Raw genomic sequence first — 24,811 nt, 5'->3', positions numbered from 1 at the left:
TAGGGAAGTGGGGGGCGCTATGGGGGACTTTTGGGATAGTATTGGAAATGTAATTGAGGAAAATATGTAATAAAAATAAAAAAATAAAAAAAAAATATTTTTTCTTAATTTCTGCAGCTGACTCCTGAGTTCTCACATCGCTTGACCAATAAGATCCGAGAGCTCCTTCAGCAAATGGAGAGAGGCCTAAAGTCTGCAGACCCTCGGGATGGCACTGGGTACACTGGCTGGGCAGGTACGGTGCACTGACTGAGCTAGCATACACACTGCTGAGAGCCAGGGCAGGACCTTTCCAGAGCTGTGAGGTGTGGGTGCGTCCTGGGAGTGTGCAGCCCACGGGCAAGCACACTGTGGGTATGCATGCCTGGCGCTGGGAGTTTACTGTGAGGAGAAAGATTGTTTTCAGCATGATGTAGTTGATTGGAAGAGTTCCTGGAACAGAGGCAAAGACACTTCATCTTCATGGAATAAAACAAGTCTGTAAATGTCACCTAAAGCGCCCATCCCAAAGCGTTGATGTGTAAGGATCACAGTTGGTGCCAGGTGTGTGAATGAACCTCCTCTGCTCTCCTTGCTGGTTGGTTTTCAAATGCTGTCTACCAGGCTCTGCTGCTGATAGCCTGGAGGGGAAGAACTAGCCACTGCTCTGGAGGGAAGAGGGGCTTGGGGAGGCTGAAGGAAGGCAGTTAGCCTCCTCCTGCAGACAAGAGAGCACAGTCAGAAGACTGAGGAAAGTGGTCTAGGGGCACAGAGTTTCCTTCACACGTGGATAGTTAAAGGCTCCATTTTGAGCGTCCAGACTTTGCAGGTTCCTGGGGCCCACAGCTGAGTTGCTTAGTAACTCATAAGCAGAATTCAGGAATAAGCATTTCACAAACAAATGTGGAAGCTAATCTGTGGGCTGCCGGGGAAGGAAAGCTGCCATGTGAGAGAGACTGTCTGAGAGTAGGCTCCAGCCCTCTGCATGTGAGAACTCACATTTCCTCACGAGGTTTCATGTGAAATCTCTAGCATAATTGCAGGGGGAACAGGAAACCATTTTTTTTTTCCTGACACATGGCTTCACTATGTAGCCCTGGTTGGCCTCGAACTCACTAAATAGATCAGGCTGTCTACAAACTCACAGTGATCCTCCACCTTCCAAGTGCTAGGATTAGGCAAGCTAACTTTGGTCTGTACTTCTTAGAGTTGAGTTTTAAGTCTTACGTATTTTAGAAGCTGACCATAAGAAACAGAAGAGGAAATGAAAAGGAAGCATTTGTGTCAAGAAGGAAGTAATCAGAGCATCCTTTATTACCTACTGTAATTTCAGCTGTAGTGTAATGGACAGACTCATTAGTAACGAACCTTGCCGACTTTATTTAAATTAACACTATTTGGAGAAAGCAGAACACGTACTTATGCATGTCTTTCCCTGACAGGTTTTCCTTACAGAAGGCCTAGGCTTGGATCCCATCCTAAGACATTTGAAGTTTCTATTTGTTACCTCTGACCAGAGAAAGAGGCACAGGCTGACCTGAGACACATGGCTAGCTAGTTCCAGAGCAGATTCCAAAGAGGGACTTACATCCCTAAGTCACCCATTCAGATAGACTCATGGTGTTATAGTGAACAGTGCTTGAGGCTGGGGGAGAAACGGTTTTAGATTCAAATGACTGAGTTGACAATGTCAGGAAAAGCTGTCTGTCAAACAGCCTGAATTGCTAGTTAGCCGAGAAGCTAAAAGGCATACTCTCAGAGGAATGTTTATTCTGAGGTGAAGTGCACCTGGTGTAAGCTTGCTGGCTTCAGTCTATCTCTGGCACCATCTCCTTCAGCTGCCGGTACCTTACCCTTGAGCAGCTCGATTCCAATGCTGGCTCTGTGTGGAGAGCAACTCCATGGCACTTGTCTAAGGCCGACTGGCAGGCACACTGGGCAGTTGAGGGTGTCTTCAGTTGCTGCTATGTTTCTTTTTTTTTTTTTTTAATATTTTTATTAGGTATTTTCCTCATTTACATTTCCAATGCTATCCCAAAAGTCACTGCTATGTTTCTGAAGAAGCTTAAAATCCTGTAGAAAAATTAGCTAATAGCTTTCGAGGCAAGGTTCCTAATATCCTCTCTTAAATGCTATTAAAAGTGCCATTGTTTATGCATAAAATAAACAGTCTCTTTCAGCGATCTAATGCTTAAAAGGCTGTCCTGGGTCAGTATTCAGTCAAAAAAAAAAACGTAAAGCTCTGAGTCCACTAAGCTAGAACGCTGATTCAGCCATAGGAAATCAAAATCTGTGAGCCTTCAGTAACCTTACAACTTCATGACAGCTGCCATTTCATTATGAAGCACTGCATCCAGGAAGATCACGGTGGAATACGTGCTACCATGTGTCAAAGCAGTGGCTGCCTGACGGCTGGGACCTCTGTATGCAATTTGTGTACACCCCGGTAGCTTCCAAAAAATAATGTTTTTCTAAAAAACAACGTACTTTCCTTTGGCTTTGCTCAGTATGAAATTTGGAGTTTGTTAACTTACCTTTACAAAGACTACCCTCTTCTTGCTCTTTTTGCTAGTTTATCTGCTACTTTAGATGCTATTTTACTGTAGAAGACCTGTAAAGCTCCTTCCACACTGACATCTAGTGAGCATTTGTTGTCATTGGATAGTGAAAGCTGTCACAACTTGTCGCTAGCTTACAGTGCGGTCTGTGTGAACCAAGGCTGTGATTACAGTTAATTAGAACTTTTAAGTTGGTAACTTCTTCCCCAGTAGAAATGTGGCTGATAGCCAGTGCTGATTCAGGGAGAATTAGGATTTGGAATGGAATCACTTCATCAGTTTAAATAGCATAGCTATGTTTCTCACACAGCAGAGGCCTGGAGGGACAGCTGAAGGCTGACATCGGCACCTTGGCCGGCAGCAGAGGCCCAGGTTCTCTTACTGCTTTTTCAGTCCTCAGCACTAGTTCTAGCCCTCAGTCAAGATGGCTGCTAATAGCCAGCTATTATTTCAACAAGAGAAAGATGTGTTCCCTTCCTTTAGAAAGACCTTGTGGACGCCTCACTCCGTGGTCAAGTTTCAGTCAGGGTATGTTGACTGTCACACAGTCACATGGTCACTGATGTTACAAAGGAAGGGTGGGTCCTGCAGTCCATTAGCTGGAGTTTCATTACTAAAGAGCATGGACTTTCACATCAAGCCTATTAGTATCTCAGAGCTCCTATCTACAAGCAAAACTATCTTAATTCAGTGTTGTACAGCCAGTTGGTCATTTTTCCCCATCTATAAATTTTCTCTAATGTCTGTCCACTTGGGTCAGAATTTTTATAAGACTGAAACCCTTTGCTAGGCTCTTAAAATATTTTTAAATCATGTAAGCTATATTTTTTCCTTTGTTCATTTCCAAAGGAACTCAAAACATATTTTTTTCTTTTTGAAAACAAAGTCTCATCTCATACATAGTGGGTTTTCCATGAAACCAGTTATGGAAAACTATTTCAAAACACAAAATCCTGGCCTGCTGGTGCTCAGTGCACCTCCCCTCCAGGAGAGACCGTAGCTGGTTCTGCACATGCTCCTGCCTTCTCTAACTGTTGACCTAGTTCTCCATTGTCTCTTTCTTGTCCTTCAAACCCCTGTTGGCTTTGAATGCCTTTGCTTGTGCTGTCCATACTTTTGTCAGACATCACTAAACCCCACAGTCACACTATGTGCTCTCCATGATTCTGAAGGTTTACAGCTCCAGAATGAGGCTGCCAACTCCACGATGCCTGGCGTGTGCTGTCCACCTGCTCTGCTCATGGGGAAGATGCAAGGGTTTGGTGACGAGGCAGTACCATGTGTTTAGTGCTATCTGTGCTTGTATGCAAACACATGGATACTGTAGCTTTTTCCAATCTCAGAGTTTCAGCTAAACCTGAGACTAATGGGGTCAAGGTACTTTGACTTCCTTCCCCGAGTGCCTCTATGTGATGCGTGCTTGCAAGGTAACTGTTGAAATTAGAAGTTTACCATCTGATTGATTATGTTTTTTTCACCCTAATAGTTATGTCTGACTCAGATAAGAGTAAACTTTGACATAACCACATGTGTACAAAATATGTTATTAATAAGAGTTAATGTGTACATGGCTAAACAAGACTTAAAAGTAAATAAGCGGCTGGCAAGATGGCTCAGGGTAGAGAGCTTACTACCCAGGTATGAGATTGGAGTTCCCTAACACCCAGATAGAAACTGGGAGAGCACAGCAGACCTCCTGTAATCCCGAACCCAGCACTCTCTTGTAATCCTAGCACAATGGCTGGCTAAACTAGCCACGTCTAGGAGCTTCAGGTTTAGCAAGAGTCCCTGTCTCAGCAAATACGGTATAAATTGAGCAAGGAAAACACCCAGCATCAGACACTGGCCTCCACATACATAGGTCTCCATGTATGTGAACACATGCACACTACACACACAGGCACACTGTTCTGCAACAGGACCTATCTTGGTTTATTTTTCAGTGGCACTTGAGGATATTTTACAGAATGAGAGTGTTAACTGTGTGCTTTCAGTAGAATCTAAATGTGACACCTATGAGATGCTATCATTAGGCCTCGTATCCCTAGCATTTATCCTTTTACACCTGTGACGGATAAGCAGAATTCCGTGTCCCTGAGCAGAAAAGAGTAGAGGTGACAGCACTGTCCATTAACAGTCACTCTGATGTTCTTGAGACAGAAGTGAGTGTGTGTGCATGGACACCAGTGACCAGTGGGGAAGGCACACACCACGCTCAGTGCTTTCCTTTCATTAACTCTTCCGTGCCTCAGAACAATGCCATAGTATGGGGTCTACCCAGTTTCGTGTTTGTGTCTGTGTCTGTGTCACGGCTGAGAAACAGAAGCAGAGCCAGGCTTGAGTTCTTAGGTGACACAACCAGCAGGTGGGGACAGAAGGCCTCTGTCCAGCAAGCCTGGCTCCTGAGTCATGTCCTTTAGGTTTTGAGTGAGTCTGTGTGCATTCCTACTAACTACTGTATTTGTGTCACCTATGTTTTGTAAGTGAAGATTTTCTTAAGATCTCTGATCTGGATACCTGTACTGTAAACGTTTTAGAATTGCATATGGCCAATCAGAGTTCAGCATTTTTTGTAATTATAAAAAGAATGTGAAAAATAGAGAACTAAGCCTTAATACCAAGACAGCAGAGGGAGGGGTGACTGCTGTCTGGCCTAGGAGGAGCTTGTTTAGGATTGGACATAAAGTAAAGCCTGGAAGTTGTACTCAGCATTGCAGTCAGAAAACAGAGCTCTCTGGGATTCCCTTGGAAGAATTTGTTTTCTCATTTCCTGATCCTATAGTTACATTCAGTGTAGGTTCAGAATAAAACAGGAAGATTCTTCTCATAATGGCTTGCTGTGGAAAAGGGTTGGTGAGCTTCTTCTCAAGTGAGTTTTCATCCGTCATCATCTAAGGTCAGTTGGCAGTTGTTAGTAAGTGATAGTTCATATAAGCAGCCTCCGTTCCTTCACCAGAACCCACCTTTACGATGTATTTCACTGTAGGGCAATGCACAGCGATTACCCTGGGGCGCGTGCCTGCTGTGGCATTGCGTTGTTTGTCTACAGTCTCCATCCCTTCCAGGCAGATCAACAGGAGTTTACGCTTACAGTTCTAGGACCAAGAGAAGCAGTCAGGTTACTTAGATGCAGAAAACAATAGTAGTGGAGCCTTACAACCAATTCCGTGGCCAGCTGCTGGCTCTGTGATGGGCCCCGTGATGTGCAGAACACTCTAGGGACTAGTGCTACCTGTCACTGGGCTGGGCTGCCTTTTGTTCTTAGGATGGCGTCCAGAGGTGCAATCACAAACGATGAGTAAGGAGTTATTGCTATAATTGGTTAATGGGCAAGGAAGTGTCTTTGTGTTTACTAGGAAACACTGCTTCTGACAGGTAACAGCAGAGAGGAATAAGCCTGAGGGAGCACTCTTCTCTCTGGTGTCTTTAGTGTGAGGGAAACTGCTAGCCTCCATGTTTCTCCACTCTACTGTGCTGACTCCTCAGAGAAATGGTGATCAACTTACACTTTAAAAGAGAAAAAGCCATGTGTATAAAGGGCTCAGGGGATTCAGCTCTGAAAGACATGACCTAAGCTCTGGTAGCCAACTCAGGAAGTTAACGAGGCTAAGATTGGCATGCACGTCCTTTTCTCAAGTATTAGATAACGTTTTAAATAAGAAGAGCTACAGTGTGATCCCTAGAGTAATATTAACTTGGGCTCTAAATGCATGTCATTAGTGCTTCAAGATGCTATTCTCTGATCTGCCAAATGTATAGCTGTTAGCTGCCACATTAGTATGTGGGTCTCAGTTATTGCTGACACTAGATTTACTTGGAAGAAATCATTCTGGCCAGTTGTCTTCTCTTTGCAGTTCAATCTCTCTTTATAAGAAGCTCCTGTTCTGGCGCCAGCATTTCAGTGTCTAATTTGAGCCCTGAGCAGATGTCCTCTTCACCTTCAGGAGAAACACCCATCCCTCCAAGCCTGCTTGGATGTGGACAGTGGGCTCCATAGAGCCCTTCTTAGCATCTACGGGAGAGAGAACAATGCCAGGAGCTCTGTCTGCTCTCTTTCTGAGCTATACATCAAAGCATATGATGGTGATGTCATTATACTGTAGGCTATGTTACTAAAGTGTGGGGTTTAGATTCCCAGAGTGTGCTTAGATGAAGCACAGAGAGCAGAAGGCAGTGTCTGTAAGCAGACAAGAGCAAATGGTAGGAGGGAAACTGAGGCGATAGCTTGTATGGTAGTACCTGCCATACAAGCATGAGAAGCAGAGTTCAGAGCCCTAGCACCCATGTAAATTCTGAGCTTGTGTGGTAGCTGCCTGTAATCCAGCATTCTGAGTGTATACACACGATCTCCAAACCCAGGTAACTAGACTAGTTATGGGTTCACTTAAGAAGTTCTGACTTCATGGTATGCATGTATGAACGCGCCACACACACACACAGACGAAATAGTAGAAAGGAAATCAGACTGACCTAAGCAATGACCTTTACAGACACCACCAAAAGGCTGCAGCTGGACTTGGCATTCCCCTTCCAAATAACTTCTACTCAGCAGAATGTCATGTCCATAGTCAATGTGTAATAGAAATAGTTGTCTCCATTATTGCTCTTTGCCACTACCTATTTATCCTAAAAGAATTACTTAAAACTGGGTGCAAGGGAAAAAGAATGAAACTTCAGTTGAGCTCATATCTGTTAGGATATGATGCAGTTCACCTCAGCTCCAGTCTGGTCCTGTTGGAATTCAGGAATTAGCTGACAGCTTTTACCATATCTTCTCCATAACTGGTAAAGCTGGTCCTTGGATTCTCTTACCCCGTGATCTGCACTTCCCCGTAGACTCATGGAGCCCCTGATAGTCCTGGGTGAGCATGCCTACCTAGCCAACAGGAAGGAGTGAAGAGGCGAGAGGAGAGAGCTCCAGGAGGCTAATGAAAGGCCAGGCGGCTTCTCTGTTCTCACCAATCAGGAGGGGAGGGGAGATGCTGATGTGTGAGAAGAGGGAGAGTGTGTGCCCTCTGCACTCTGCCCCTTTAGATGAGTGATCAGAGATGGATTAAAGCAAGTTAACATCCACAGAGGTGCACTGTCTAATGGTTGAACACTGAAGTCAGCTTGTGCCAGGAACTGTTCCCTGCGAGGCATGTGACTCAGCGATTCTATATGAAACAAGCTCCTGTTGCTCCTGGTTTTAGAAGAGTTCAGCCCTAAGGGACTGCACCAGGGTTATGTTTGCACAGCTAGGAAGGGCAGAGGTAGTCCTAGACCCCACGGTGAAGAACCCACATTCTTACTACTTTAACTTATGTATCAACTGCTGTGCCAGTCCAGTGAAAGGCTAACAGGGCTTCTGTATTTGACCTCTACAAAGCAGAGGGCACTGAGTGGAAGGAAGAACATGCGATGCTTCCTTTGTTCTTCAGTCCTGGCTCCACAGTTGCATGGCAGCTGTGGAAATCGCTAAAAGAAAAAGGATGTATATCTGAAGGGCTTTTTGAACCTCTTTGTTTGGGGTTCTATTAAATGGAAGGTGAAGAATCGGGCCTGCTTTCCTCCCAGATTGCCTGTGGAAAGCTGTGAGGGACTTGTGCAGTCAGCAGTCCGCAGTAGACAGCTGTGAGCTCACAGCTGAGCAGATACCACCATGAGGGCTGGACTGAAACCTAGGCTGCATGGATTGAGCTGTGCACTGTAAAGTCATCACCAGGAAGAAACTGCTGCCCTAATGGCATCTAATTCTGTGTGTGCATGTCCAGTCATTGACACATAAGACTGAGGAATAGTTCTGCGATTATAGTAGAAAGCACCAACTTGATGCAGAAAGGTGGATGGGCATGGGTAATGGGAGTTCAGGGACTTTCACGGACATTCCCCAGATCTGAAAGGAAGAAAGTATAGTAATGCTGAGCTTTTAAAGTCTCAGCAAAGCAGCAGTCTTCACTTAGGTTGCAATTCTTCCTCCCCTCCCCTCTGCTTTAGTGATTCTGACATTCTAAACTCCTGGGTGCTTGTGGACCACCTCTCTGGTAGCTCCCTAATGATCGACAGTCTTAATGTGGCGCTGCCATAGCACCTATGTCTTTGAGAAACCCTAGCCTGCAGGGAGCTGATGTCCTCTGACAAAGGTACCACTGCTGACCCATTATTGAATAAACAAAGCACTCTCGAGCATTACAGAGACACATTTGGAAGGCCCATGTGTCTGGAGATTTTATCATCTCCGTATACATTTGAAAGACAGTGAGGTCCTGATTGGTCAAGAAGAATAGAACTAATGATCCCTCAGAAATGAGGGACTTAGTATTAATTACTTCCCCCAGCTGGCTGTCCTCACAGCAGTGCTGCGGATGGATCAGTAGCTGAGTAAGGAGATTGCAGATTTAGAAGTGTCGTCCCTGGACAGTTGCCCTCTCTCCTCAGGGCCCTAGAGAGAAACTGCAGAGCAGGCCTGGGTTGGGTGCCTTGAAGAGAAGCTTTTTTGGCCTCACAGTGTTTTCTTGTCTTGTCTTTTCTTTGTTCTTAAAGTAAATTAGTTACAAACATTCAAATCCATGTTTACACTGAGTTTGAGGCAGCCCCAGACTTGCTCAGCTCCTTATACAGAGGAACACTACTGTCACTTCAGCAGCCACTGGCCCAATGTAGTTGTTGAACATTTTGAGTGTGGGGGTGTAACTGAAAGTTTGTTTCATGTTAATGAGTGTAAGTGTCTGTAGTTGAGAGCAGAGACTGGCATCAGCCTCTGTAGACAAGGCTGAGAGGACAGGTTTCTGGAGTGCTAATGTCACGTGCTGCGTTTCTCTGGCCTCCCAGACCACATAGACTATGGCAAGTCCATTTGCTTTGCTTTGTTGTAAGGAAAGGCAACTCTCCAGTACTCTCCACTGCTCTTGACCCACACTGGGATAATTGCCAACTTCGGTTACACAAAACTAAGATGTTCCCAAATGCTCACTGATGACATTTTCTGACTAGGATTCATAAACAAATGTGTCTAATTACGTCTTGCCTTTTCCACTTCTCTGAGTATGCCCTTCTCTTGGATTACACTCTCCTTTAAGATATTCACATGTTTTAGCCATTTATATGAGCAAAGCTGAAAAATATTACAAGCCAGAGACCTTACTTAACGATACTAGTTAAGGGCAGACCCACCATGATAAGAAATTGGTACTACTTACCTTAAATGTTAGTGTTCACGTTGGCCCGTGAGATGGCACAGTGAGTGAAGGTGCTCGCTGCCAGGCCTCAGAGCCTGATTGCCATCGCCTGGACCCACACGGGATAAGCAAGAAAGAACAGATGCCCACAAGTGACCCTCTGGCTCCACATATATACCATGGCATACACTCACACTCAGACAAACAAAATGTGATTTTTAAAAGAAAAAATGTTGAGACTTTTAAGTTTTCTGTTTAATGAAAATGTCAAAATTTATCTGGATTCATGAAAAGAAGGCTTTTATATTTTTAAATAAAATATTTCTAAAATAGAAAAGGTACATGAGGCTTATTTTTCCAATTAAATACAATCAAAACTTAAATAATATTTAAATATTTCCTTGTATGGTACAGAAAGTTAAAAGATAGAAAACGGAAGCATATCTCTGTTTTTGTAGCCCTTGCTTAGCAAATAGGGTGCAAAGTTCAGGCATAAACCAAAGAACACACTTAATTACAAATGGCTGCTGTCTTATTTTAAAGAAGTTGTGTGTTCTATGATAGGTTTAAATTCTGACAGACACCGCTCTGAACATCAGTTACTGACTGTACTGGCTAGTTGTGTGTCAACTTGACACAGCTGGAGTTATCACAGAGAAAGGAGCTTCAGTTGAGGAAATGCCTCCATGAGATCCAACTGTAAGGCATTTTCTCAATTACTGATCAAGGGGGAAAGGCCCCTTGTGCATGGGACCATCTCTGGGCTGGTAGTCTTGGGTTCTATAAGAGAGTAGGCTGAGCAAGCCAGGGGAGATATGCCAGTAAAGAACATCCCTCCATGGCCTCTGTATCAGCTCCTGCTCCCTGACCTGCTTGAGTTCCAGTCCTGACTTCTTTCAGTGATGAACAGCAATGTGGAAATGTAAGCTGAATAAACCCTTTCCTCCCCGACTGCTTCTTGGTCATGATGTTTGTGCAGGACTAAGACACTGACCAAGCCCCTTGCTCAGCTGTGTTAGCACATGAGCATTTTCCTGCTGAAATTCAGTGCCTTTTAAAGACCAGCAGTGTATTTAAAGATGGGTCTCTCTGTGGACACAGTGGTGGTCTGCCCCTGAGAACCTGGCAGTTGCCTGAGCTGCCATGCTGCTGGTGCCCACAGAGCTGTGGACCTGGAACATGGAGGAGCCAGCAGGGTGTGTGCCTGTCACCCATCCACCACCACATCCTGCTGGGTTACCCCAGGCAGGTTCATTGCCACGGGGTCTCTGCTGCCCTGTTCTCACTCCTGCTCTTGTTGCACCCTCTAACTATCCTCCAGTGTCCACTGTTCCAACCCCAACAGGGCAGCGATAGTGATGTTTTTTTAAAAATACCATTATGTTGCTCTCTGCTCAAAATGATGCATTTTGATTTGCATTTCTCTGATGACTAAGGATGTTGGAACATTTCTTTAGGTGCTTCTTGGCCATTCAGTATTCCTCAGTGAAAATTCTTTGTTTGGCTCTGTACCCCATTTTTAATAGGGTTATTTAGTTCTCTGGAGTCTAACTTCTTGAGTTCTTTGTATATATTGTATACTAACCCTCTGTTGGATATAGGATTGGTAAAGATCTTTTCCCCATCTGTTGGTTGCCGTTTTGTCCTATTGACAGTGTCCTTTGCCTTACAGAACTTTGCAATCTTATGAGGTCCCATTTGTCAATTCTTGATCTTACAGCATAAGCCATTGATGTTCTGTTCAGTGCTACGCTCTCTGGTCGAGTCAGCTGGACAAGCCGAAAGGCTTAAAAGTCACTCATGAGGCAAAAGAGCTTCAAGGAAGCTCTCCTCCTGAAGTCTAGCGTTCCCTACCCATACAGTAATTTTTCATTCCCGCGTACCATTCCCGAGTTAGTCTAGTGTATGGATCCACATGCTCTCTTTCAATATTTTCCTATCATAAGTGCCTTTTAAGATTGAATTCTGACATAGCTAAAGCCGTCCACCAGTGTTCCAACAGTCCTAGTTTGTCCTTAGCAAGACCTTGGGCTCGGAATTCAGTACTTCCCCTGGTATTACACTATCTCTTTGAGTAAAAGTTAGGTCACTGCCCTTCACAGGAATCTACCATAACCTAAGAAGAAAGAAGTTTCTGACCGTAGAGGAAACCAGAATAGATGCTTAGNATTATAGCTGAGTTACACCTATTTACAGGAATTTACTATGGTTTAGGAAGCAGATCGGGCTGTGGTTTTAGAGTATTGCATTATTCATGAGATGGTTAGCTAGAACGGAACTCCCTAGTTAGAACCATGACTTGTGTGTGAAAGCCCTTGCCCTAGGAGTGAAAAGTTCTCACACCAGGCTTCTAAGAATATAGCTGACCTTAGATAGGGCTGACTTTGTCTCAATTATTTCATTGCCCAGTTCCTTCCGATCTTTGCGTTTTCATTCCTCTGTTCTGTGTAAGAATCATTAAGCATCCGGTTACCTCAATTGTACCTTGTGGGTATGTCACCCAACTTTTTTATTGTCTTCTGTATAAAAGTCTGAAGCTCGAATTGTAAATTACATTCAGATTCTACACACGAACTCTCCTGTGTGCATCTGTCTGTCATTCAACCACACTTTGCCCACCCGCATCGAGAGACCCCGTTCCACGAAGACACAGGGACCCAGAGGGTCTGCGGCAGTTCAGGAATCTTTCCCCTGTGCCCATGTGTTTGAGGCTCTTCCCCACTTTCTCCTGTATAAGTTTCAGTGTCTCTGGTTTTATGTGGAGGTCCTGGATCTACTTGGACTTGAGCTTTGTACAAGGAGATAAGAATGGATCCTTTTGCATTCTTCTACATGTTGACTGCCTGACTGCCAGCTGAACCAGCACCGTTTGTTGAAAATGTTTTTTTTCCACTGCATGGTTTTAGCTCCTTAGTCAAAGATCAAGAGACCATAGGTGTGTGGGTTCATTTCTGGGTCTTCAATTCTATTCCATTGATCTTCCTGCCTGTCGCTGTACCAATACCATGCTATTTTTTATCAGTATTGCTCTGTAGTACAGCTTGAGGTTATGGATGGTGATTCCCCAGGAAGTTCTTTTATTGTTGACAGTAGTTTCCACTATCCTGAAACTATCACCATCAACTGACTAAACCTGAGCTTTGCTACTACCTCTCTAGCTTTACAAAGAGCTTTATTCTCTAGGACTGGTCTTAACAGCATGTGGCAGTATACTTACATAGCAGTGGATTTTATAAGGCGTTCTCTCTCTTGTGTTAGTAGACAGCCTGGGGTCTGGCATGGCTGTAAGTTAGCTCTCAGGGAACTAGACTACCATCTCCGAGCATCACCAGCATCCTATTGGCTTTCCCTTAGAAACTGGGAGGTAGGGAGTCAAACAGGAGATGACATCATTAAAGGTAGCCACCTCTGCAATGCAGGAGTAGGCAGAGGAAGGAGCCCAGTTTGTATGTACAGCCTTTCAGTGTTCTAAGATTTCCAATGTGCAGCCAAGGCCAGGCCTGATTGCTTATCAGCAGGACTGCAGGCTACATCTTGGTTTCTACCTTCCAGACTATCTTTGAGTCTCTGATATCTGTGCAAAGAGGAAGGTATGTGTGCATTATCAGGGTTGGTGGGGGAGCTCTGAGGATTGGACTCAGGACTTTAAGCCACAGGTCATTCATTCCCCCACTTTTCCTGTTACTGAATTTAAACATGTTGGTGAGAAATGAAATCTGTCTGACCTAAGCGTTTTGTCTATTCTCCTGGCCCGAGCTGGATTGTAAGTAGGTCCAAGGATATTGGCAGCAACATTCAGCACTTAAAGCCCTTTCTTTCCATGGGTGCTTTGTGCAGGAAGAAATCACACTCAAGGAACAGACTGCCTAATCAAAATATGGCATCAAGGCCCAGAACAGGAGGAAGAGGAAAATGGGCCTTGGGCCTGTGGACTTCAGGAAGCTCAAGTCATAGCTCTGTGCTCATCAGAAAAGAACCAACCAAAAGATTCTACAGTTTTCACTGTGTGAGGTCTTATAATTGTGAGACATAATAGGTTTTTGTTAACCGCTTAAGACAAAAGGAATTGTTGTTCACGAGAGACAGGGAGGGGTCCAAAAGGGAAAGCTTCACTGGACTTGTAATTAATCACATTCTGTTTTCCCAGATACGAATCGTGTCATTATCTGGCTTTGGTGCTAACATCACTTAATTAGGGGGGTTGCAGCAGCAGTGGGAGCAGGAGGGAAGTGGAAGGGCAGCAGTTTAAGTGGATTACCGGCAGGTGCGTGACGTGGGTGGCGATGAAGCCCATTAGGGAAGTAATTCTGGGAGAAGCTCTTGATGTTGATCATTTGTGAAAAGGAGGGCTTTCTTCCCCCGCCACGCACACGGTTCTGTACACTTGTCTACAAACCTTGCGCGTCCTTACATCTGCTCATCAACTTCTGGAATTACGAACACCACGATGCTTGGAAAGAGCAGACAAGGTTATTAACTTTGGCAAGAAATGAAAACTTGGCCTTAATATACATGTGAAATTGAATTGTCTGTAACACAAAGCTTTCGAGATTACCCATGCAAAATGAGAAAAGTATCTGAATTTAAAATTGTCCTCAGTACAGTGAGAAGTAATTCTGCAGACTGCATTTTTACTGCGTTGAAATCCATGAAGAGATTGGCTCTATTAATTTAGATTTAAACATAGGCTCTGTGTCTCCTAAAAATGGTAAATGAGATGGAAAATGTACTTTACAGGAAAAAGTGCTTCTGGAAATGCTTTAGGCAGACAGACTTCTCCACGTCTTTGGCTGCTTCCCACTGAGCTGGCTTCCGAGGGAGAGCTCTGTCCCCTGTGAGCGGCATTTGTATTAAGATTTGCACACACTGCCTCAGTTACTGCCTGGGCTCTAGGGGAGGACAAGTAGCTAGGTGAGTAGGGACCACAGCAAAGTCATTGGCAGCTCTTACGTTAGTCTCCAAAGTAGTGCACTGGGAAGGGGGTGTCCTCAACAGGGGACCTGAGTCTAGGACTTGGTGACACAAACTAGCCTCTCACGTACAAAAAAGTTTACCTTTTGTTGAAAGAGAAGTTACCTTTTTCATCTGAATTGTTTTATGTCACAAAGATAATTATTCATTGTTCATTATTAATTAACAGAACAGCCATCGACCAGAAACACATTAGTTATAGCCAGTGTGTCTGTGTTTCTGCCTCGGCTAAGTCTTCCAAAGTCTTTACTACTTAACAGAGTTTTAACAGTGAGAAATACAAGGAAAAGTAAAGATTCTCTCTGCCTCATTCTTAGAGCTGAGGCTAGAAGAAAAGTCACTGGAACTTGCAGATGATATCACACAGCTCATAAACCTCAGCCCAGATGAGCAGCTAAGACAATGACCCAGATGACTGAGTGGGTTGCCTGTCCTCATCCCTATGCCCTCTCTGCTTACATTCCAGGCATTGCTGTGCTTTACCTACACCTCCACAATGTGTTTGGGGACCCAGCCTATCTACAGATGGCACACAGCTATGTAAAGCAAAGCCTCAACTGTCTGAGCAGGCGTTCCATCACCTTCCTGTGTGGCGATGCGGGCCCCCTGGCTGTGGCTGCTGTGCTGTACCACAAGATGAACAGTGAGAAGCAGGCCGAGGAGTGCATCACACGGTAACCATGGTTGCTTATGAGGGTCGTTGCCTAGACATCATTGCCTAGGATTCTGCATTACGTGAACACAAGAGCGTTTGACTGAGTTTGCTTTCCTCTCAGGGGTAAATCAGTCCCCTGCTTTTGGTCAGTTCTCATGTTCCTCTTATAGTTAAGGAATAGCCTTGTAATCCTTATCTTAGTACACAGTAGACCACACTGGTGTGGTCCAGATCAAATATCAATTCCCTGGGATCAAGCCTTGATCATGGCATGACTAATTCATCGTGCTTCCCAGAATCCACATTTGGAAAGGAAGTGCCTCCTTGTAAACCAGGGACCAAAAATGTGAGGCTGCTATTCTAGCTGTGTTGGGGACACACCTGAAATCCCCCTTTGTAAGTTATTGAGCACTCTTTTGATCTCCTAAGAAGTTGGACTGGTATGCAGCCCCACAGAGGCTCAGTCACAGAGTCCTCACTGAGAACCTGTGTCAGCAGGTGGAGTTGCATTTCTTACATGATTGTTCCAGAGTCTCCTGTGGTTTTATATTCTCATTCTTCTTTCCTATAATTGCTGCAAGAAATGCATAGTTATCAATTTAGTTAGTTGAGGAATTCCTTCATTAATATATATTGTCCTTCCATACCCATGGGTTTCCATCCAGAGACTCAATCAACAATAACACAAAAGTGTTGGGCAAAAAGTTTGTTATTCCCTCAACAGTGTGACTATATTTACAGAGCACTTTAAGTATAACCTGCTTCAAAGCATAAATGAAGATATCCATGGGTTTCATGTTAATCACCCATTTTATATGGTGGATGTGATTGTCACTATCTTTTAGTATCTTTGGGGTGCTAGAACCAGTCTCATGGATGCCTAACAAAAATTCTGGTCTGTGTGTGTAGTTCATCAGTAGACTCTTTGTGCTGTTCAAGTTGTGCTTAAGAAGGAATTATTCATTCCTGTGTTGCTTGGTGGATGTATAACTTGCACATGTATGCACACATACAGAAGTTCTCCATTCTCCCCAGATTTTGTCCCATAAACTGGTACTTTCTCATTATAACAATTTTTTTTTCCTATTGGAAATTATAACCACTGAAAGGAAGCGAAAGAATCTTTTGTTGTACCTATAACATTTTGTGAATCAATATAATAAATAATTTTCTGCATTGACTTTTTAATATAACTGTGCTTATATTTGTCAGAAGTCACAAATTATATAGTCCAACTTCAAATGAAAAGTCACATTATCTAGTATGTATAGAAAAAAAAAGAAACTTCGGTCAAGAATGACTTAATATACAGCTACACAAGCTTTCTGCATTCTGGCTAGTTCTCATAGTGCTGGAAGATGCTGCTAGGAGGGGGTGACATTACACAGCTATGAACCCTGTAGTTTGTACTACTGACCTCAGAGCAGGCTATGCCCACTGGTACAGTATAGGCAGGACTAATAGGGTAACCAACTGATTTCTTACTGATTTGAGACCACTCACCAGGAGGAATTTTATGTCTGGTACTGTAAGCCTGGTCAGAAGCCCATGGCAGAAGAAGTCATATGCCCTGCTGGGGAAGCTACTGCTGTTGTTTTGCTAAAAGGACATGATACACCTGTCAGATTACACCTAATTATTTATGTTGATGCCCACAGGTCAGTGCTATTGTCAGTTTTTGTCAGAAAAGCTGCTTTCTGCACTGAATGGCAGCTACTATACAGGCTTAATACTGATCTAAGCATTGAAAATAAGTTCCTGTTAAGCATTTAGTCCTGAGAAGGCATCATGTCACCCCCCCAGTCTCAGAGAATATCAAGAGAGCTAGAAAGAATAGGAGAGGTTAGGGAGCCGCTGGAATCCTGCCCTGTGGGCGTGGTATAGCCATTGCTCCCTTGAACTCTTAGCAGCTGTGATTAACTACAAGAGCCCTGCACATCAGTCTTACCAGCATCCTTTCATGGAGAGGGAAGGAGTAATAGGCTGCAGCAGCCCTCATCATCTTCTCAGTGGTCAGTGGCTACAGAGGGTAGGGGACAGCAACTGATAAGATTCCCATGCATTTGTGACAACCAAGCCCATGCTCTTGAACCTTCATTAAACTCATGGGTGTACAAAAAATACAATTAAAATATGAATTTTAAAGAACTGTCACCAAGCTTGATCAGAATGGTAGAGGATACAAAGCAATAATTTCTCTAAAAGTCTATGCAAAGTAAGTTTCTCCCATTGCAGTTTGCTGATACATGACTGGCCAGTGCAGAACTGTTGGATGCTTACTTAAGGCTGAAACATAGAACCTACCTTTCTTGTGTGTTAAAGCCAGTTGGCATTTGAGATCTCTAAGTATTCTTCAGTCTCACTCTGAATTCCTATCAGAGACATAGTGGTTCCAGTATGTCACACACAAGGTCATCTTCCCTGAAATACAGTGGCCAAGTAGTAACCTGCCTTGTTAAGAATTTTAATGGTATTTGGTGGAAATAAGGTGTTGAAACAGATTGGAGTTTATGCTCGATACTGGTTACACAGATTCCCATGCCTGCCTCTGCCTGTCTGCACATAGTCTCAGGAGCATGTGTGGAGGAATCCTGCAGCCTAGGCCAGAGCCATGTTCTCTTTCTAGTCAGGCCAGCCTTCTCCTCTTATCCAAGGACCTGTCCTAAGAAACACTCTGGGAAACGGTAACAGAGGCCATGATTGCTTTATTAAAATTAAAATACTCCAAAGAGTAAGCTAAGACTTAGTTATTGTTTATTTGATACCTTGGTTATAAATACCTTTTGTGATGTACATATTTTTAAATATTTTTATGACACTTCAAGAATATTTTACTTATGGCTAGCAAGCTTGTTGTGTACAGTTAAAATATAGAAGGTGAGATTAGGCATGGCTCCCATCCATGATTCTAACACTTGGAAAGTTGAGGGAGGAGGATTCAGGGCCAATCTGGGCCATGTAGTAAGCTCTAGGCCAGGCTGGTCTATAGAGTAAGATTGTCGCAAAACAAAAGAGGTGTGTGTGTGTGTGGTTATACTTCTAGTCACGTGTATGTGAATATGCGTGTGAAGGGACTTTTGGTCCCAGTTTTGACTGCCTAGCTTCTTTGTTTCATGAGCTCTGTTGGGAACTGCAGTGTTTGCTTAACCTTCTGCATCTCCTCCTCCTCTGTGGCAAAAATTCCTTTAGTTTCCCTTTATACCACCAGATTGAGTGAGTTTGCTTGCTTCCTCTGCTGCTTAATGAGCCATCGTCCTGTTGGCTCACACTCTGGGGATCACACTCATTTCCTTCAGCAGTGTCTTTGTTGTGTCCCGTGGCCACACTACCCATTTACCTTTCCCGCATTTTTTTTTTTTTTTGGTGGAATAGACTCTCAAAATCAGAATTTTGAGTATGAAAGAGCAAACATGTTGTAGGAAATGTTTAAAAAAGAAAGGAACCGACGGGCTTCCTGTGCTACCACCAGCAACCAGTGGACCACATGGCTCCAGCTGGGTGATCTCAACTGGGCCATCTCTCTATTGACCGGAGCTCCTGGGATCTTTGGTGCCAGGCCCACGCAGTGTCCATCCACTCCACGGTCAGCCATCACAACATCCATTTACCTAGTAGAATCAGAACTCTTAAAGCTTAAAATAAACCAATCAGATTTATGTACCAATAAATTCTCCATTTACAAGATGCCAATACAATAATTTCAGAGCCAGTTTGTCTTAGTCCGGGTTTCTATTCCTGCACAAACATCATGACCAAGAAGCAAGTTGGGAAAGAAAGGGTTTATTCAGCTTACACTTCCATACTGCTGTTCATCACCAAGGAAGTCAGGACTGGAACTCAAGCAGGACAGAAAGCAGGAGCTGATGCAGAGGCCATGGAGGGATGTTCTTTACTGGCTTGCTTAGCCTGCTCTCTTATAGAACCAAGATTACCAGCCCAGAGGTGGTCCCACCCACAAGGGACCTTTCCCCCTTGATCACTAATTGAGAAAATGCCAGTTGGATCTCATGGAGGCATTTCCTCAACTGAAGCTCCTTTCTCTGTGATAACTCTAGCTGTGTCAAGTTGACACAAAACTAGCCAGTACACAGTTGATAATGATAAAAGTTTTATCCCAATTATTCTAACCTTATGATACCATAACTACCTGTGGCTGGTTCAAACCACACTGATTCATGTCTGCCTCCATTCTCCTTCTCCTCTTCTCTTAAGAAGCTGTCTCTGCAACCCTTAGCTCCGCCTCCCTTTTCCCTGTCCAATCACAGGCTTCCTCCTCACTAATGTACTTGGATAGGGAAATCCTTTGACTTATCATCCTTTCTGTTTAATTAAATTAAAAAAAAACAAAACTTTTCTTTCAAAATATAAATTGAGCACAACTATTACCATGTTGTAACGTATAAGGTATAAGATAGACCTAACACCCAGTCCAACATTTTTGTCAATAAAATAAAAACACTGTTCTCTATTCTAACTTAAAAGGGTATAATTCTGCACCCGACTTCTGTCTTGATTTCAGATTGAATGCCATCTGAAAACTATGCTTTCAAGTCTGTTCCTCTCAAAGTAAATAGCCTGGGTTGGCTGTGAGACTATAAGTATTTTTTCAACCCCGTCAGAAATCTGAGAATGACCAACATATCTGAAGATATAGGAAGCCTAACACAGCTTCCAGAACTGAGATAAATTGCAGAGACAGCTGCCTACCTGTTCAGCCCCAGTAAGTCAGGAAGTTGGAGCATCTATCTGTGTTCAGCCTTCTGGCCCAGGATCATCTGACAGACCTTTGAGATAAAGGAATATTAAAGACTAGCCTACTCTGTCTCGGCAGAACTAAGCTGTTCTAACCCGTAAATTGAGTGCTTTCAAGAACAGTACAGGTCTGCAGGAGAGATTGGCAATTTTCTGCCCAGTGGTGACCTAGCCATAAATGTACAGCCTCACCTGGAGGTGAGGTGCTCAGTTGTTTCTTTGAGTCTGGCACTACCACTGGCAACTGGACGGACCACATTGCTCCAGCCAGTGATCTCAACTTGGCCATCTCTCTCTTGACTGGAGCTCCTGGATCCATTGGTGGATCTTTGCCTTAAATATTAAAAAAAAATAATGTTTTTATTAATAATAAACCCTCCAGGAGTGGTGGTGCACGCCTTTAATCCCAGCACTCAGGAGGAGAAGCAGGCGGATTTCAGAGTTTGAGGCCAAGCCTTGTCTACAAAGTCAGTTCCAGGACAGCCAGGGCTACACAGAGAAACCCTGTCTCGAAAAGCAAAAACAAAAAAGCAAAAAAAAAGAAAGAAAGAAACAAACAAACAAACAAACCAGAATCCAAAGAAATCGGTTTCCTTTAGATTTTAGTTCCTAACCTTGCCTCTGGGGATCTTTAGCTTCCAGAAGTAGATACACCCTTCAAGGTATTTCCAGAATGGATAGTACTTACACTTTTCAAATGGAGGATAGAGGTCTCTAACTTCCACAAGGTGTGGAGAGATGAATGAGAATCAGTGAATACGAACGGCCTGCTTGGATGACAGAACTCTCACTGCTTCTCTCTGCTGTGTGGTAAATCCAGGTCTAGTCTGCATAGAGTTCTTGGTGTCTAAATGCACTTATAAGGCATCAGCTGTCTGCTACAGTAGGTGACCAGCCTAGCAGGTAGAGCAGAACTTGGAGGCTGGTGGTTAGGGGGAGGAGGAGCTGTGTGGTTTGGACAGAGAATGAGATGTGTGTTGTACTGAGATGAATTAGAAAAAGACTTCCCTGTTATAAGTCTTTGACATAATCCAAGACAGAAGGTTCCATTAATGCCCTGGGGAAGTGTCAATGTGTGCCTAGCAGGGCACTCTGGTCATTGAGTGTCTTTATTCTTCCTCCAGTGACATTCGCGGATGCACTGCTCTCTTCTAACAACGTGTTTCTATTAATATCCCACCTAAACAGATAAATGGAGCAGGGGAATACACTTCTGGTTTGAGAGTTTCCAAAAGGATACAAAACAACCTTTATGATTTTCAAATGCACTTGTTATTTTAACTCCAGAATGTAGCATGTGAAGTGCCCGGCTGAGCCCCACCTTTAGTAAGCAGAAACACTAATAAGTGCTGATGAATTCTGATCTAGAATAGAAATACCATGTCCCTTATTAGCCTAAACTCTGCTGTTGGGAGATACTGGCTCTGCACAGCATGTGTCTATAAACATTTAAACTGTATTCCATATTCTGCTATGACCAGCCCTGGTGCAAATGACTTTGGTTTAAAAATGTTAATTGTATATCACCACCTAGTGGTAGTGTAGGTGAAAACATTGTAGTTAAACTTTTGATAAGATCTTCATTGAACTGAATGCAATAATTGTTCATAATTATGTTTCCTAAGGCAGAAATGACACCAAAATAGTTCCTTCAGTTTCTTTGCAAAAGTAAATTAAGTTCATTTTGTTTCCAAAATCTGTAGGGTTGATGTGTTTGTATTAATACTTGATTAACAATTCTTATCTGACCTTGAGGCAAGTGTTCTGGTCACTGCAGTAGCTGAGCTTGTATATAGTGAACAGATTTGTTTTCTTAGCCCCAGTGTTACTTAGATACAAGTTCTGTCATAAGGGAAAAGATAGAAGTATGGTTTTCTTAGCAAATGTTTTTAAGTTCTTTGAAAATGGGGGGCTGACCAAGTTCCTCTGCCTGGGGCCATGTCGATTGCCCTTCATATCCTCTCAGAAGCACCTCTGAGATCTGAAGGCTCTTCTTTGTGAAGTCTTCTGTTTCTGTAAATGTGTTTCAAAAGGAGAGTCTTCTGTAGCCCAAAATGACCGGAACTGATCCTGCTGCACCTCCCAGGTGCTAGCAGTGTATCTAGTGTGTTCCAGCTTGCTCAGCTTCTGTGACACTTCTTACTCCATGAAGAGCCTTGAACTGCCTGGTTACTCAGCATAGGTCATAGTAGCAAAACAAGGCACAAAAATCTTTATAGCACCCTTTGTAGAATCATTCTGGGAAATGATTTAGAGTACATGTGCCGTCATTTGCATTCCTCAAAGACCTGCATAGGCATATACTAAAAAAGAACTGGATCAAAATTGTTGGATCATAAGGCATGTAAGACATCTTAGACAGATCCCTCTAGAAATAGTTTACCCTCCAAGAAACAGAAAACATATATATAATTAAGTATATAATACATATTTTAAATAAAATATATATACATGAGTATATGTGCGCGCGCGCACACACACACACACACATATATATATATATATATATATATAGAGAGAGAGAGAGAGAGAGAGATAGATACATACATATACATCCCTTACAGCCTCACCAATGCCAGTACTTACAGTATTAACCTGATTCAGTAGCCCCAAAGTATTGTATCATTTTTTGATTTTAGTTTGTTACCACCAGGATTGACCTTGACTATTAAAAAAAAAATTTATATGTATTAGCTGAGCAGTGGTAGCGCACACCTTTAATCCTAGCACTTGGGAGGCAAGGCAGGCAGATCTCCGTGAGTTTGAGGCCAGCCTGGTCTACAGAGCAAGTTCCAGAACAACCAGGACTACACAGGGAAACCCTTTCTTGAAAAAAAAACAAAATAAAAAATAATAAGTGCTGCCATTTGTGACTTCTTTGAGTACAGGAGTAATTGGAGGCTGAGGATGTAAGTCAGAATGGTCACTTGAGCATCCTGCCCATGACACTGTGGCCATTCTAGCCCTGTTGTGAAGGGGAATGAAGAAGGTGTGAGCTAGCCTTTACATACTTGGCTGATTGAGATGTACCAGTCTCCTGCAGCATGGCATTCTTCTATAAGCCTCTCTTTCTACCAAGGAGCAAGCAACCATAAAATACCCTTTATTCCATAAGTGGAGAGAGGGCCTAGGGATTAAGAGCAGAGCACTGATTGCTCTTGCAGAGGACCTAGGTTCAATTCCCAGCATCCACATGGTGACTCACAACCTCCATGACTCCAGTTCCAGGGGATTCCAAACCTCCTTCTGACTACTGCAGGACCAGGCACAGGTGTGCTGCAGTGCCTCACTAAATGAAACACTCATGTATAAAATACAAAGAATAAATCTAGATTTAAAGTGTGTTTCATTTTTAAAAACAGGAGTCCCTTATCCCTTTCCTCAGCCCTTGTTGCATGTCCATCAGCTACTTTAAACACAGAGTCATCTCATTCTGCTTACAGGAACAGGTCTTCTTCATTTTAGGCACCAAGTGTGCCTCCCTCCCAGTCGATGATAGACCCGAGGTAGAGAAGGGGATGTGAGAGGAATATTTCCTTTCTCACAAATGCTATTCTGCCTAACTAGATCCTCTTTGCTGTATGCACTGGTGTGCAGCTGGCCTATTGGAACAGTTACCATGGTTTTGTGTGTCTGAGTTTCTTGTGGTTTTGATCTGGGTAAATACTGTTGGCCTTGCAGGGGTTATGGCTATATGCTACCTTAGCTATGTGTGTTAAATAAAAGTGTGAACAATGGTCTAGTTCTACCAAATGGGCAAATATTTACTAGAAATAAGACCACATATGATATGTTTCATAGCCTGCTCTTGTAGCTTAGAGAAAGCCCAAGGACGGTGGTACACAGTCCACACCTGCAACCCTGTCAGCTCATTCCACCAAGAAAGCCCTTTCCTGAAATTCCTTACTGCTTTTATTAACCAGTTCTTGGGATGGTTTTTGGTAGAAAGTGTTGGGTCACTGTACCTATTGATTCCATCCATCCTGTGTGAGCTGTCATACTGCCAATGCTGTTCAGCCATATGCTGATGGTCCAAAAGTGAGTTTTCAGCCTGACAGCAAACAGGATTTTACAGTCAGAATTCATTCTTAGAGATGGGACATGGAGCTTAGTATATTGTAAAATACCAAAGAACATTTGATTTTGTAGAAAGTCCCTGGGTTTTTATACTAAGTATCACTTTAAGTTTTGACCAAATGTGAAGTGTTTTAATAACTTACATGGGAATCTCATTGAAGTTCATAGGCGATTTAGAGAAAATTGAGGTGCGTGTTTGAAACTCCACGTGATTAAAAATTCTAAAACAGCATGAACACCACCACCCCCAACCGAACAAAACAAAAACTCACAGAAACTCATTCTCGGAGCTTTGGCTGCCTAGTCTGTGTGTTCTCTTGCAAGTGTCCTCCCCTGGGCTCTCCCCCACTTTCTGGTTGCCTGGGGTTCTGTTGCTCAGCTGCCCATGTTTGAGCCCTGTGCCTTCTTCTGGGCTGAGTGAGCAGCAGGGTTTACCCGTTTCATGGAACCACAGGGCAGATGGTGCCTCTAGTCTCTGAGGAAGATCTTCAGTGTCTCCCTTACAGAGCTGGCTCCTGTGGGTTCTGTTGCAGTTGCTTCTGCTTGGGGCTTTTGCTCCCTGGCTTGGGGCGGGGGGGGGGGGGGGGGGGGGGGAGGGGGGGGGGGCAGGGGGGGGGGGGGGGGGGGGGGGGGAGAGGAGAGAGAGAGGAAAGAAAACAAAC

General features: G+C 43.6%; 1 protein-coding gene across 3 annotated transcripts in view; it reads left to right on the top strand.

Annotated features, from left to right (window-relative positions):
- Lancl1 (LanC like 1) overlaps positions 1–24,811 on the top strand; it is a 37,288-nt gene that overhangs the window by 4,718 nt on the left and 7,759 nt on the right. For all 3 annotated transcript variants that reach the window (XM_021167254.1, XM_021167262.2, XM_021167271.2), the window contains exons 3-4: positions 118–235; positions 15,132–15,339. In XM_021167254.1, the coding sequence (XP_021022913.1) occupies positions 118–235; positions 15,132–15,339 (326 nt within the window). The remainder of the gene's footprint in view (positions 1–117; positions 236–15,131; positions 15,340–24,811) is intronic.

The sequence above is a fragment of the Mus caroli genome, chromosome 1 (assembly GCF_900094665.2).
Source record: "Mus caroli chromosome 1, CAROLI_EIJ_v1.1, whole genome shotgun sequence".
Taxonomy (NCBI): Eukaryota; Metazoa; Chordata; class Mammalia; order Rodentia; family Muridae; genus Mus; species Mus caroli.
Note: the sequence above shows the minus strand (reverse complement) of the source record. Positions and strands in the feature narration are given on the sequence as shown.